Source organism: Salvia hispanica, chromosome 5, assembly GCF_029641045.1.
Source record: "Salvia hispanica isolate PSC_SH4W2 chromosome 5, Shi_PSC_v1, whole genome shotgun sequence".
Lineage (NCBI taxonomy): Eukaryota > Viridiplantae > Streptophyta > Magnoliopsida > Lamiales > Lamiaceae > Salvia > Salvia hispanica.
In genome coordinates, this window is record NC_142696.1 from 30,761,490 (window position 1) to 30,776,410 (window position 14,921).

Sequence of the window (14,921 nt, forward strand, 5' to 3'; positions counted from 1 at the left end):
CTATCAGTTTTTTGTTTAGGTGTGACCACAAGTGTATTGAAACCGCCTTTGGCGGAATTCGACTAATCCTGTTCGGCCGAATTTGCAGATTAAGGCCAAAAGTCTCCCAGCAAGTGGTGAGATTTAAACGCGTGACCTCAAAGTCACTACAACTCCGTGCTGCCCCAACTGTGCTACAACCCGTTTGTAAAACCAATCAGATTTTGATTATTAAGAGCACTCCCAATGGGCTCGGCGTTAAACTCGGCGATTTTTCGCCGAAAATCGCCGAGTTTTCGCCGGCCAATGGGACGATTTCGGCGAATTCTCGGCGTTATTCCTCCCGAATTAACGCCAACCGGCGATCCATCGCCAAAACATCGCCGAATCATCGCCGCCCACTGTGGGCGCGATTCGGCGATGTTCGGCGATAATTTTTTTTTTTTTTTAAACGGCTATATCTATAATTCCACCACTATAAATACTTCCTCTTCCTCCTCCATTCATCACACACAATTCTCTCAATTTTTCAATCTCTTATCTCAATCTTCAATCTTCAAAATTATGAGCTCTAGTAGGAAAAATTTCCGAAAAAGTAAGGGTAAGGGCAAAGAGTCGAGTTCGCAAATTCCCAACACTGATGAAGCAAATGAGCAGTGGATGAGCTCGTTGTTGTCGATGGGTTCTCCTCCCGGCCAATATCCATATGCGGGTCCGTCCCCATTGCAGACTCCTACGCCACGCAGACTTTCTCCGTACTTCCAGTCTGCCCTCAGCATGCCCTCTCCAGCCGACGATGTGTATCGCCCCCAGATAGTCACATCGTTGTTCGACACCCCTGGATCAACCCCAGGCGACGAAGAATCTCAGGCCGCGACGTACACAACGGATCCGACACTCAGCACGGACGACTACGAGGTGGAAGAAACGCCCGCCGAGCCGCCTTCCAGGAGCGGGAAGGGGAAGGCGCCGGCGTCGACGGCTGCGACTGATACGGCTTCCGATGAGAAGCCGAAGCGGACAAGGACTACTTACACTCTCGAAGAGTCCGAGCTGATAGCCAACTGCTGGGCGGACACGACGCAAGACGCGGTGCGCAGCAACTACTGGACTGAGATCATGTTCTGGGCGCAGGTTACGGAGAAGTACACGACCAACAAGACTGCCTCGATGAAGAACCATGGCAGTGAGGCGATCCGCCGGCATTGGGAGCGCCTCATGAGGGACTGCGCCCATTTCAACGGTATATATTCTAACTTGATGACGAACATGACGAGTGGCCAGAACGAGCACATGGTCCGAGATGAGACCATCCAGATGTATAGTGGCCAGTTCTTGTCGAAGGGCTTCAAGTATTGGAAAATCTATGATAGGCTGAAGGATCTCCCCAAATTCCGGACGGAGATGCACAGCGCGCTGCACGGGAAATCGGTGCGCTCGCGACTTAGCGGTGTGGAGAGTGAGGGCAGCGCGATCCCCATCGACTTGTCTGAGGATGGTCCGCACGAGCGCCCTGTGGGAGCGAAGAAGGCGAAGGGGAGGCGGAAGGGGAAGGGCACATCGTCAGATGCCCAGTCGGAATCCCCGTTCTTACAACAAGCCACGTTCTCTTCCAATGCCGCCACTCTGGCGCAGTTGTACACGCTGTACTTCACCGGCGGCGGAACCCCAGAAGAGAAGCAGTCCCTCTGGTTGACCATCCAAAATATGAAGATCAAGATGGCCTCTCGCCGGACGCTCCTCCCTCTTAGTTTTTTAAATCCTTGTTTTTTATGGTTTTTTATTTGTAGTTTTTTTTTTCTCGTTGTATTATATTTTCCAATGATTAATACAACAACGAATTGTTCATTTATAAATCTATTTATTAAACACATTTGTAGGGAAAATTAAATAATATTAAAAATGATGATGTAAAAATGAAATGTTGAGTTAGGGAGAAATAAGGGAGAAACCATTGGAGCAGTTGGCTAAAAGTTGGCTAAAAACTGGGAATAAATTTTGGTGCTGATGTGGCGCTGATGTGGCAGGAGTTAGGGAGAAATAAGGGAGTTTTTAGGGAGAGCATTGGGAGTGCTCTAAGCAATTTTGAGAACACTCCAGTTGCTACATTTTCATATACAAGAAGCTATTCAACATCTGTCAAGTTATTCTACTTACTGATTATCAAAATCTTTGTTTCTTGATTTATAGCATTTGCATTCTACTGTTACAGAAAGCTAAAAATGCCAGACACATTGTATGCAAACAAAACTTCTATTTCATTAAAACAAATTAATTCGAAATCCAGCAAAGGTGGAGTTCAATTCACATTCAAGCTAAAACTTATTCATATGAGGCTGAATCTAAAACAGAGCAAAATCACAACAAAAGAGTTCGGTTTTCCCCAAAGAAAGCAGTGTAAAGATCAGCCCCTCCGAGCCAATGCAACTGCTATTCCTACAAGACTAGCCGCAGTTGCAGCTATGCCAATTCCAATAACACCATCTGCAATATGAGATAAACAAGGTAAGGCTCAAGCAAGTTAAGTCATAGTCGATAAGGATTTCACCGCTCAAACATTGGGAATTACCTTTAGTGATTCGTTCTTCAACATTCTTCCTTAAAGACAGAGCTTGCCTCCAGTCGGGTGCAATCTAGTAAGCGACAATGGCAACTTTTTAAGAACAGAGGGTTGGTGAACTTGCAATATTCATAAAATCGGGGTTATTGGGAAAAGAAGAGCATTGGAAATGAAAAATCAGGGCAACCAACCTCCAAGCATTGGTCTAGAAAATGCCTGCTCCTTGGATAATCCCCGCTCCGGTAGTGAGCAACAGCAAGTAGATAAAGTTTCTCCCTCTTTTGCAATGGACTACTGGTGTTGGTTAGTGAAACTGCCAGTAAAATTCATGCACACGTAAGCAGATATTCGACTGCATCCGTTGCACATTACACGAAATTTCTTTGTGGAGATGACGGACATCTAAGTACTATTGTTGAGATCATAATGACATTACTCGCATAAATTTGTGATGACATACAATGGAAAGGCAACTCAATTGCACATGTATTAATCAAATAGTCAAAATGCCAATGGAAGCCGGCTAGAGCAATATACAAAATCATAATAAGACGACACTCACAAATGTAATCCTTGCTATTAAGGTTAGCTATACAGTTGAACGAGATCAATTAAGCCAAATTCAGCATAAAAATGAATTTGAACTCACCTTCAAGCATGGCTATCCCTCGCTGCACATCTTCAGGTTGTCTGGAATGAACAAGAGCCCACGACAATCGCACAATACAGTCATTAACTCGATCTTGAGATCCCTCCCTTTCAGCGTCTGCAACTTCTCTCTCACAGCCCTGCAATATTACGGAACAGTGGATATTACGACCCAGGATAGTTCATAGAAACGATGTAATCGAAGATGGTAACATACACCCTATAACTGAGAATGTATTCGCCATACTAACATTACAATATCAAGAAACATGAATCGAAGAGGCTATTAGAATCCAACAAATATACTATATCACCCGCATTTCACAACACCAACCCAAGATATTATGGAACAGTGGATATTACGACCCAAGATAGTTCATAGAAACGATGTAAACGAAGATTATAACAGAGAATCTGTTTGCCATACTAACATTACAATGTCACCCGCATTTCACAACACCAACCAATGAGAACTCATAACATTTCTTCAACAAACATTCATCATCGTCTAGGCAGTCATCAAAATTTGCCTCAAAACCACAACAAACGACAAGTTCAACAATCTAACCAAATATATTTGGAAGAAAACCAAACTTCTCAGAGAAACCAAACCTCAATATGCACAATTATTGAAACTAAACCCTTCCACACTGCTCCAAAAAGTGAATACAAATCTTAGACTTTAACAAATCACAACCAACCTCATATCAATTCTGCAGCTAAAAAGACATATTAAATTTAAACCATCTAAAAGGCCCACAAAAGAATTCAAAGGGTCACACACACTAATACATAAGAGCAAAATTGATCATAAACAATTCACAATCCCAAACACAAACATAAATTTTTTCTAAACAAAGGAATCTTTAGACGAAAAATTGAAGAAACATGTCAGAAATATGGAGAAAAGCAGTTTCTTGCAAATTATTCGAATAAAACATATACAAATCTTAGAAAAGAGGGAGAGAAAATGCGTACGAGGACAACATCAGGAGTGGACCAAGGGATGTTGTCACCGCCACCGAAAAAATTAGTGACAGACTCGAAGAATTGATTCATCTTGCCTTCAATTTCTGAGTGCTAAACCTGGAAAAAAAAAATAATTCAAGAAACACTCGTAGATCTTCGCAGTAGTTATTTCTCTAGGAAAGGCTTATTCAATCATTCTTAATACAGAAGTCTTGGATTGCTTAGTCATTAAAAAAGAAAAAAATAAGTTTTAAAACGATTTTATTATAAAATACTACCTCCGTCCCTGAAAATTTGATACAGTTTACTATTTCGGTCCGTCCCTTAAAATTTGATACACTTCACTTTTACCATTTTTGGTAGTGGACCCCATATTCCACTAACTCATTCCTACTCACATTTTATTATAAAACTAATACTTTAAAAGTAGGACCCACATCCCACCAATCTTTTCAACTCACTTTCCATTACATTTCTTAAAACCCGTGTCGGATCAAAGTGTAGCAAATTTTGGGGGACGGAGGTAGTAGTATAGTTTTCAAAATTTAGAAAGCTTATATTTTTGTGAGAGAGACTGTAGAAAAGTACACCCTCCGTTTGTGAACAAGAGTCTCATTTTTCCATTTTAGTCTGTCCGCGAATAAGAATCTCGGTTCATAATTAACATAAATGGTAAAGAGGTCTCACATCCCATCAACTCATTTCACTCACATATCATTTAAAACTAATATATATAAGTGAGACCCATGTTCCACTAACTTTCTTCCACCCACTTATCTTAATATTTATTAAAACTCGTGCCGGAATGGAATGTGACTCCTATTCGCAGATGGATGGAGTATATACTACTCCCTCCGTCCCCTATTAGGAGTCACTCTTTGACCGGACACGAGTTTTAAGAAATGTAAAGAAAAATTGGTTGGAAAAGTTAGTGGAATGTGAGACTCATTTTTTTATATTGATTTTATAATAAAATGTGAGTGAATTGAGTTAGTGGAATGTGGGACCTACTTACTATTTATGGTAAAAATAAAGTGTGACTCTTAATTGAGGACAGACCGAAATGGAAAAGTGTGACTCTTAATGGGGGACGGAGGGAGTATATTCTTATGGAAGGAGTATTAAAATAAAGAAAGATATATATCTTCAATGCATTCTTTTTAAAAATTAGAAAATTTTGTTTTTCTACAATTTATTACTAAATTGGTAGTAAGGAGTAAAATTTTTATGCATTTTCTATTGATAATGATAAATTATTACTTACATTGTTTTTTATGCATTTTCTATTGTTAATTGATAGTAAGGAGTAGTAATTACGAAAATTTACCATTCAATTTATAAATTTGATTGACTTCTGATCAGTTCTATATTATTTTTAAAAATAACAAATTAAACTATAATTTTTATATACTTTACAATTGTCTTATAAGATTAAAATTCCAATAAAATTTGTCATTTAAATCATAATTTTTGGTTGACTTGTGAACAAATTTTGACATTATCCGATGATGATTTCTGGATAATTGTTATATATGTGGTGAAGATAGTAATTGTTAATAGTACAAAAGTTACAATAAATTTCTTTAGAATTTTATCGTATGAAACTTTTTAAAATGTATAAAAGTTATACTCCATTCGTTCACAATAAATAGTCTCATTTATGGATGACACAAGTTTTAACAAGAAACTGATAAAATAATAGAAAAAAAGAAAAAGTGAGTAAAGTAAGACAAATAAAATTTTCATCTTTAGAAATAGGAATATTTTTTGTTGACATACCACAAAATTGAAGAATGAGACTACATTTTATGGAAAGAAGGAATAAATCAATATGCTACTTTGATGTTGGGATTGATCAGAAATCGAATAAAAACTATGATTTAAATGTCAATTTTCTCTAAAATATAATTAATGGCTGTAAATCCATTAATTTTTACTAAATGCCAATTTTTTTCCATAATTTTAAGGTATATCAATATAAACTTTAATATATTTTGTTTGCTTTTTTTTTTTGTCAATTCTATAATTTAAACAATGGTCAATTATTCTCACTTTACTTTACTCACTCTTTCCCTATTATAGTAATTTATTATGGAGTATTTGTTAGGACTATCGTAGCGGAAGACACGGAAATCAAACAGGTCCTAGAACGGATCTATTTAGGTGATTATGCATTCAACTCCAATTTCATGCAATATTCATAGATCTATAGATATAACATCAAATGAACACATAATCATACAATTTGATGTAGATTCGATTGTTACCTCATTTTGATCCATCATAGAATCGAAGTTGCTAGCTGCACCACCCAGAGATCCTTGGTTTATCGACCGTGAATCTTCCAACCTATTCCCTAGTCCTTGATTCTCCATCCGTGTGGGCGCATCTTAGATAATCAATGATAGTCTTGAAGAGATCTAGGAAAACCCAATCACAAACTCAATATTGTCTTGATCTAATCCTATGAATTAGGATATAATAAGAACAAAACAAAACCCTAATTCTCCCACGTGCCAAGGCACAAAAACCGAGGCAAGGAGAGAGAGAGAGAGCCGGCGACGGCTACTAGGGTTTGGGGAGGAGTGTTGTGAATGAATGGTGTGCTAGGGTTTCCACATCTCATCACTATTTATAATGGACTTGTTGGGCTAGGTTGGGGATCCATGGAATGACTTAAGTGTTGGGCTCACCCATTAGATAAATTACTAATTAAATCAAATGACCCATGATTTAATATATTATCAATGGAATATTATTTTATTCCAATAAAGAATAATATTGCACTCCCACTTAAATCACCAAATTACAAATAACTTGGGTCCATTTTATTTTATAATATTTCCCGCGTTTAAGATTATCTTGATCCATCAATTTAATTCTTTTGTCTGCTATGTGACTAGAATTAAATTAATTCTCCAAAGAGTTTTTCTAGTTTGAAACTTTATTTATTATTCGTGGAATAAATTCCAACTGCGCAGTTTTCTGAATAATAAATTCCTCTTTCAAACACCTCTTGGGGATCACCCCTTAGGGATTTAATCATACCACACTGGGCACGCGAATTCTATGAAATAATATTCCAATACCTTTATGTTATTCAATTACTACCACCCAAGATATCATGAACTTGAGTTACGTACAAACTCTCACATATTGATAAGTCAAAGTGGCGTTTGATTGAATAAACAATATTGATATTAATATCATAGACTAGAAAATACTAAACTTTCTTGAAATATATTCTTTCAGTAGATAGCAATAAAGAATACATTTCGGATTAGATCCTTTCAGTGCTTTACCACACCGGTGTTACTAATCTCATCTTAGGTAAGAGATAATTATCACAAACACCGCAACCGTTCCAATAGGTAGCCAAAGCCTATCTAGGTTGCGAATACATTTTTCTTCTTACTAGATCTGGCCAAGTCCCCTACTGGAAAACTCATGAGGAGATTCATCGAATTTCCCTACTTGACCTTCTTAGTAAAAAGCTTTAGACTTGTTTATCATATTTCAATAATAAACCATTTATATTATATTATTTATTCTCATAAATAAGTAAACAAGTGGATGTGGCGTTTCTCGTATACATGCACAAGCTGACTGTACAAAGGCATGTACGCTCGAAGCATCTTTTAGTATACAAACCCCAACAATCTCCCACTTATATTCAAAGAATGCTTTCGAGTATACCAACCGCTTTATTGGCCTTGTGCTACACATTCACAATACATTTTCTCCCACTTATACTCAAAGCAGGCTTTGGCCACTATGTACTCAAAACTATAATTCTTTAAAAAAGAATCTACCAACATAGTTTTTTAGAGTACATAAAACGAAAATATACTTGTAATTTATAACCTTAATTCTTGCTAAGGAGCACGATTATTTGATCAAAATATTTCTAGGCCCTTTGATCCAGTGGAATAATTTTATGTGCCTTTCTCAAGCGCACTTATACATATTCCTCTATCAAAATCCACTATTTTGATCCTTCTGAATTTCTACTAATTAAAGTAGAATACTTATAGCAAATATAAAGTTTTAATCATGTCGAATATGATTCCCAAAACTTTAATTATATAATTGTCACGACCGCACTTTGCTAAGGATAACAAATACGGTTTATCGCGACTAGGGGAGGATTAAAGAAGCGGGGAAGAAAGGGGAATCTCGGCAAAACTGATATGAATGAAATAAAATTGAAATAGCTGGCAAAATATATCAGAGTGCGTGACACAAAGGAACATAAGCTCGTTATTTACATTGTAGCGGAAGAGTCAAGAGAGAATGACACCGTGTATGGAGACACGGTGCATCCAAGCATTTATCCAAATGAAACACATTCGCCATCTCTGCTCAACATCGCCCCTCGTCATCACCGCTTAACCTGCATATTTAGAAATATATGCAGGGCTGAGTACAAAGGTACTCAGTGAACACATTGCCGAAAGATACACATATACATTTGAAAATATTGTCAAACCATCATCATCACAGTAATACTCAGGGGTTTTATTGAAAAGACCTGAGCTCACTAAAATATTCACATTGGGCCCTTTTTCCTGTACTTAGCCATATCTGATCATCTTGTGCCACTGAGATGGTGTTCTCATACGGTCACCTTCCCTGCCCATCATGACAGAGGTATCCTTGTGCCGGGAAGGTGGCCACCTTCCACGGTCACCTTCTCTGCCGTCCGTTCACGGTCAGAGGTATCCCGTGTACACTAGTCCGAGCGGGGACACCACCCTCACTGGGACCCGAATTCGACTTATATATCATCATTCATAATTCACTTGGCCTTAGCCAACAGATAGGCATCATACACAAAACATTTATGGCAAGACAATATCAAATCACGAACATAAGTTCGAGTTTTCATAAAATAAAGTTTGTATTTTTAGTATAAGAAAGCTCACCTCATTCGTTTAATTTCCAACTTGAAATTCTCGCTCCGACTTTAACTTGTAAAGATAACCTTTTTGAAAACATCACAATATAATATAAAATACTAATCAGACTTCAATAAATTCTTGAACCTTAATAGGAATGCATGCTTCATAATTAATTCTCTTTTCTTATCGCTTATCTTTAGGAAATTTCTAAAAGTCATATATTATTTGATGTCTCTTCTTCTATTATTTTCGGGCTTCGACTAAATTGATACTCCATACATTGCTACAAATACGACGCAAAGCTATAATAACTCGGGTCGCAACTAATTATCTTAACTTACTTAACCATTTTATTTTAGGTCCAAGAAAATAATTAAATTCGAATTGGGCCTCTTTCTAAAATTATTTACTGCAGCACTTAATTAAAATTTGGCTTAGATTAAATTCTCATCTCCTAGGTCCAAAACCAATTATTCCATATTACATGGAGTTAGCCCACAAGAACCAAATTAAATTTTGACCCAATTCTCATTAAATCAGTGGCCCAATTATTATGAAAAGAGCCCTAATGGATTAAATCAGCCCACATATCCCTCTTCCCCAACACTTATCGTCTCTCTCTCCCTCTCACTAAAGCACCATTCACCTCTTCTTTCTCAATTGAGCAAAATAGGGAAACCCCTCTTCCAATTCAGAATTTCCGTCGACCAGCCGCCCCACCGGCGCCGCCGCCGACTCCGGCGATGTTCTCTCCTCCCTCCCGTCTCTCCCTCTTTTCTCTCTGTCTTCGAATTTCCCCAATTTCAGAAATAGCTTCGTCGCTCCCTTCTCTCCTATCGGTCTCCCTCTCGGCTTCTCTCTCCACCGCCGCCGCTTACACCGATCGCCGCCGCCAATGTGCATGCACAGGCGGCGGCTTCGGCCCCCCTCCGTTCCTCGCACTGCCGAAGCAGCTCTCCGAAGCCACCACAGTCTCCCTCTCCTCGCCGAACTCCCAACTCCCAAAAGGTGAGGATTTATTTATAATTCTTCCCTGTTTTGTTCCAAAAAGAATTTAAATCTTAAATTTAAAAGCTTTTGCTGTATCAAACTCGTAGATTTGTCAAGATTGGCAGTCATGGGGGTGTGGGGCTGCCTTCGTCGTCTCCGGGCTGCCGAACGGCCGTCGCCGGAATCCGGCAGAATTGTTCACATGAGATAAGTTTCTTAATTTGCTTGCTATGGCTGTAGGACTTGTTTTGTCTATTATATACATTTAGTGAATTTTGAACAATCGTGTGTCTACTAGGAAGACTCAATGGTGAAACACTTTCTGTGGCAGATTTTCATTTCTCTCTTGTTATTAGTTTATTTATTTGCTGAATTTGGTGATCCTTGAACAGTTATCTTGCTACTTGAGATTTGATGGTGAAACATGTTGGTAAACTTGCTGTGTATTGTTGATTTCAAATTTGGGCAGATTCTACTTTCACGTTATGTATGCATATGCTTGTACATATGTGCAAGAAAAGAAAGGCTTGGGATTTACCTTTTGATGGTGAAAAAGTGTTGTTGGATTGTAGGACTTGATCCTACAATTATCTGCAACTCTCCCTCCGCGACTCCTTGTCAATCCTATGTTGTGTTGGTGTGTTTGTGAAGAGAATGTTTGATAGAGATGGTTGTTTAAGGAAACTTTGGGGGTTTATATACTTGTTCCCTTAAATTCCCTTGTAAGCTACTTATGCAAGTGGGGAGGGTAAACTTGGGGAAGGTTTACTTGGGTAAAGTTTATCTTAATTATTATATTTGTATGTCATAGATATTTTCCCCTTTTTGGTGATCCTACGGTAGAAATGTGGTTTCAGAATGGAGGGAGCTTATGAGCCCTTGATTTCTCTACATTATCATTAAATGTCCATTTGTATAGAAATATATGAAGCTCCTCCCTTACTGCAGTTGCATCTTACTATATCTTCATTAGTGACTTAATGTTTTAATTAATAGCAAATTTTATCTTACTTTTCTCAAATTCTCTTATGTAGGAAAACTAACATCCATGGTTATCCTCATTGATGTATCGGACTTCCTTGGAGGACGAGCACGACCATTGAGCGGGCTGCCTGGATTCTCTTATTGTAATAGATTAGGGATTTGATAAATTGTATAATAGTACGTTAGCGGACTTCGAAGATCTGCCTGATTATATACTTTTATTTTGTGTTACTCTAATAGTTGTACTCAAAATGTTCGTTTGAGAATGAAGCAACTATTATTTATAATTCCAAGATCGATTATTATAAACGAAAAGAGCAGGTTTCGAATGCTACAACAATCACACTTCTTCTCTCTTTTTTTTTTTTTTTTTTTTTTTAGGCTACTAATAATAATAATAAGGTACGGAAGTTCGGGTTGTTACAATAATACCAACTTAACTTGGTATTAACCTTGCTATATAATTTGTGATGTAAATTTATGCATGAACATAATTACCTCATCACAATGCCTAATTGGAAATTAGTCCTCATGACAAAATAAAACCGAATGATTGCATTCTTTGTTTTATAGTCATAAATTCCAAGAGTTCATATATTTAACCATTTGTTGTGATCTTTAGAAATACTTTCTTTGGAAATCCAAAAGTAATTCTAATTTAATAGCTAACTTGGAAATGTCTTTAATGTTATTAGAGTCTTAGAAAGTGTGCAATTCATCACTTCTTTCATTCTAGGGTGTGAACCCTTTTTAACTCTATCAAACATTACCTTAATTCCATTTATGAATATTCTATGAGACAAAATTTAGCTCCCACTTTTAAAAGTAGAAAAATACTAGTCTCAATATTCTTTAAGGCTATTAAAACAATTTAAATAGTGCTTGGAGTTAAATTCATCCTAGTTTAATAAAATGAGCTATGAAGCTCTTATTAAACACTTAGAATTTATTCGTTCATTTAAGAAAAGCTCCCACTATTTTAATTATCACTTTCACAACAAAATAAATAAAACAATAACTAATCAAATAGTCAACTCTTGGCTTGGAACACTAAAATAAATTTAATGTGCACACTATATTTACTACACAAGAATTTCTAGTATTTATAATAAATACTTATCTTGTTTCTAGTTGAATTTAATTTACTTGTCTTGTAATCAATTATTGTGATTATTTTTCTTACACCTTTATTTGAACAAACGCGATCATAAGATCATTTTATTTTGTATTTAATCCATGTCGAACATTAATGTTCTATTGACTCATCAACAAAATAATGGTTAAAAAGATTCAAGGATTAAAGAAACTTAATAATCAATATTTCTAGAAGAAACCTTCATAATAATTGAATCAACAAATTTAATCACAAGTAAACATTTTGATATTAACCATGCTACATTTGATGTCATAAATAATTGGATAATCAAAACTTCATTTATCTAATAATGCAAGCATTATAAAATGACATCGATAATCCAAAAAAAAAAACACAATTGATAAACTAGGAATAAAATTCCATATCAATAATCCATATGATATCAAAACCAAACAAAATAAAAAACTCTTAAAATTCAACAATGTAAATAAAGCAAAATAAACTCTTGTCTGACTTGAACATGATCATCTCAAAAGTCCACCCCTTCTGTTCATCTTAGTTTGAGCAGCCACAAGCTTGTTATAAAGCTCCAAAAATGAAAATCTTTTGTCGCTAAACAAAATTTCATCTCTGACTTCATTAAAGCTATCTAGAAGCCCATCAAGGATCATTATCTGTTGGGTTTCTGGGTCAATTTTCCCCCCCGACAAGTGAAGTTTATTGAAGTAGCCAAGCATGACTAGGGCGTATACCCCCACGTCTTGGCTCTCTTCAAACACATCATTCCTTAAATGCTTCACGGCGATACCAGCTCGTATCTTAGAGGACTTTTCTTCAAACCACGTGGGCTTGTTGACCAACGGCCTTTTGGGATCGTCAAACCTCTCAAGGGCATTGCCAACACTGGCTAAAACGAAGCCCTTGAGATGACATTCCGCGGTATGCCACTGATCACGAAACTCCTTGCCCTCTCCTTGTAGATGGTATGTGGGCGGACGATTCTTGCTGAGATCAACCTCAAGTCATTGATCAAACGATCAACATCAAGCTTACTTTTCCATTCCTTAAACAATTCAGAGTCACACTTCCTCGAACTAAGTATGGCATAATAAATATCCCAAGTGTCAATCATCTTTCGTTCAAGCTGAGAACAAATACCAATAATATAAACATGTAAAATTTCAAGGAATTGCAAATAACCACAAAACAATTCATCAATTTTACATCCACAAAAATCAAGCACAAACGTTCTTTTACGAGGAAGCCGAGTCTTATTCATGCAAGAAATTCATTATTTTTACTGGCCACAATGTCGACAGATAGTCCAGAGACCATAAGAATGGCATGGCTGACTAACAATGCAAAAGCGTATAACCATAAAATTAAGCACTAAGGATTCTTTACTTGTGCGTGAACTCCTCTAAAGAAAGGTCGAACCGGACAAGCACCTCCTCCTATAGCTCCCTCTAAGCATTATTAAAATACAATCCTTATAATTTCGCAGCAATATTGCTCCGGTAAAGACCAGTCGCGATATTACTGAAAAACTAATTTTACGATTTTAATAACCTTTATCTAGAGAAGTCAAAACTTACGAACTGGTAATGTTCCTCCCGTAAAGACAGGCCGGTCACTACTTCGCACTAAGACCAATTTTATGGAGGCCATATACAAACGTGTTGTAATTATCGCTTCATATTTTCTTGTTGGTGGTTTTAATAGTTTAATTATCACTTAAGCAGATAAGGCAGATATCCACATTCAAAGAATAATTAAACATGTACTAGCTATGCATGCAAGGCAATAAGTACATAGACGATGCACGAGTTAAACTAGATTTTAACAAATAAAATCATAACTCAAATTAAATATCCATCATTCATCAATAAAACATGTAAACACATTTACATAAGGTTCACATAAACATAATGACGAAACTTGATCATTTAATTAAGCATCTAAAATAAATAGATAGAATTAAAATTCCATCTTCACATAAACAAGATTATCTAGACATTAAGTCCAATCTTAAACAATCATACATTATTAGTTAAAATAACGTATCTTGATTATTAAAATTACCTTTTAATACTATTAGGATTAACTTAGATAGAATTAATCCATCCTCATCCTAAAATTAATGTCTAGGTGTATATCATAAAAGATTAGCTAAGTCTCAATTTAAAATGCCCACTTGGATATATAAATCCGCATTTATCCAATTAAGACTAAATCCATTTAAAACACACCAATTAAATTTGAGAATTAAATCTCTCTTAGCTTTCATAAAATCACATGACAAGAAGAATCTTATTACATCTTTAATTCAAAATGATGCTTTCTAGATGAAATAAAATTCACCTTCATCAAAATTAAAGACAAAATTCAACTTAATAAATAATTAAGGATTTTAATAGCAAAATTAATGCTCTATGAATTTTCATACCTTTAAATCACATTTGATGTTATCTAGACGAAACAAATTCACCTTCATCAAAATTAAAGATAAAATTCAACTTAAACTAGGAATTGAATTCCAATTAAAATCCAATTAATTATTTAACACTTTAATAATTTAGGAATTAAGTAGCATGTTAATGCCAAATGAATTTTTCACTTCTTTAATTAATCCGATGTTATCTAGATGAAATAAAATTCACCTACATCATATTAAAGACAAAATTCAAACTAGGAATAGAATTCCAATTAAAATCCATCCAATTATTATTTATGTAATTTTCGAAAATTTTAAAGGTTTAAAAACAATTGAAAAACTCATGTCTTTTCCTTAGGT

At 36.1% G+C, this 14,921-nt stretch overlaps 1 protein-coding gene and 2 long non-coding RNA genes across 3 annotated transcripts; 1 reads left to right on the top strand and 2 right to left on the bottom strand.

The window, feature by feature from the left end:
* Positions 1-2,213: 2,213 nt before the first annotated feature.
* On the bottom strand, positions 2,214-4,368 carry LOC125187570 (mitochondrial fission 1 protein A-like). The gene is made up of 5 exons (XM_048084189.2): positions 4,166-4,368; positions 3,189-3,327; positions 2,731-2,852; positions 2,549-2,612; positions 2,214-2,463 (listed from the first exon to the last, which is right to left on the bottom strand). Exons 1-5 carry the CDS (start codon positions 4,244-4,246, stop codon positions 2,384-2,386), a joined length of 486 nt encoding a protein of 161 aa, XP_047940146.2. The 5' UTR covers positions 4,247-4,368; the 3' UTR covers positions 2,214-2,383.
* Positions 4,369-8,338: 3,970 nt separating this feature from the next.
* LOC125216238 (uncharacterized) lies at positions 8,339-11,101 on the bottom strand. Its single transcript, XR_007175392.2, has 3 exons — positions 10,586-11,101; positions 9,082-9,140; positions 8,339-8,549 (listed from the first exon to the last, which is right to left on the bottom strand). It is a non-coding gene; the product is annotated as an uncharacterized LOC125216238 (long non-coding RNA).
* On the top strand, positions 9,664-11,318 carry LOC148926632 (uncharacterized). The gene is made up of 2 exons (XR_016130395.1): positions 9,664-10,065; positions 10,155-11,318. It is a non-coding gene; the product is annotated as an uncharacterized LOC148926632 (long non-coding RNA).
* Positions 11,319-14,921: the final 3,603 nt, after the last annotated feature.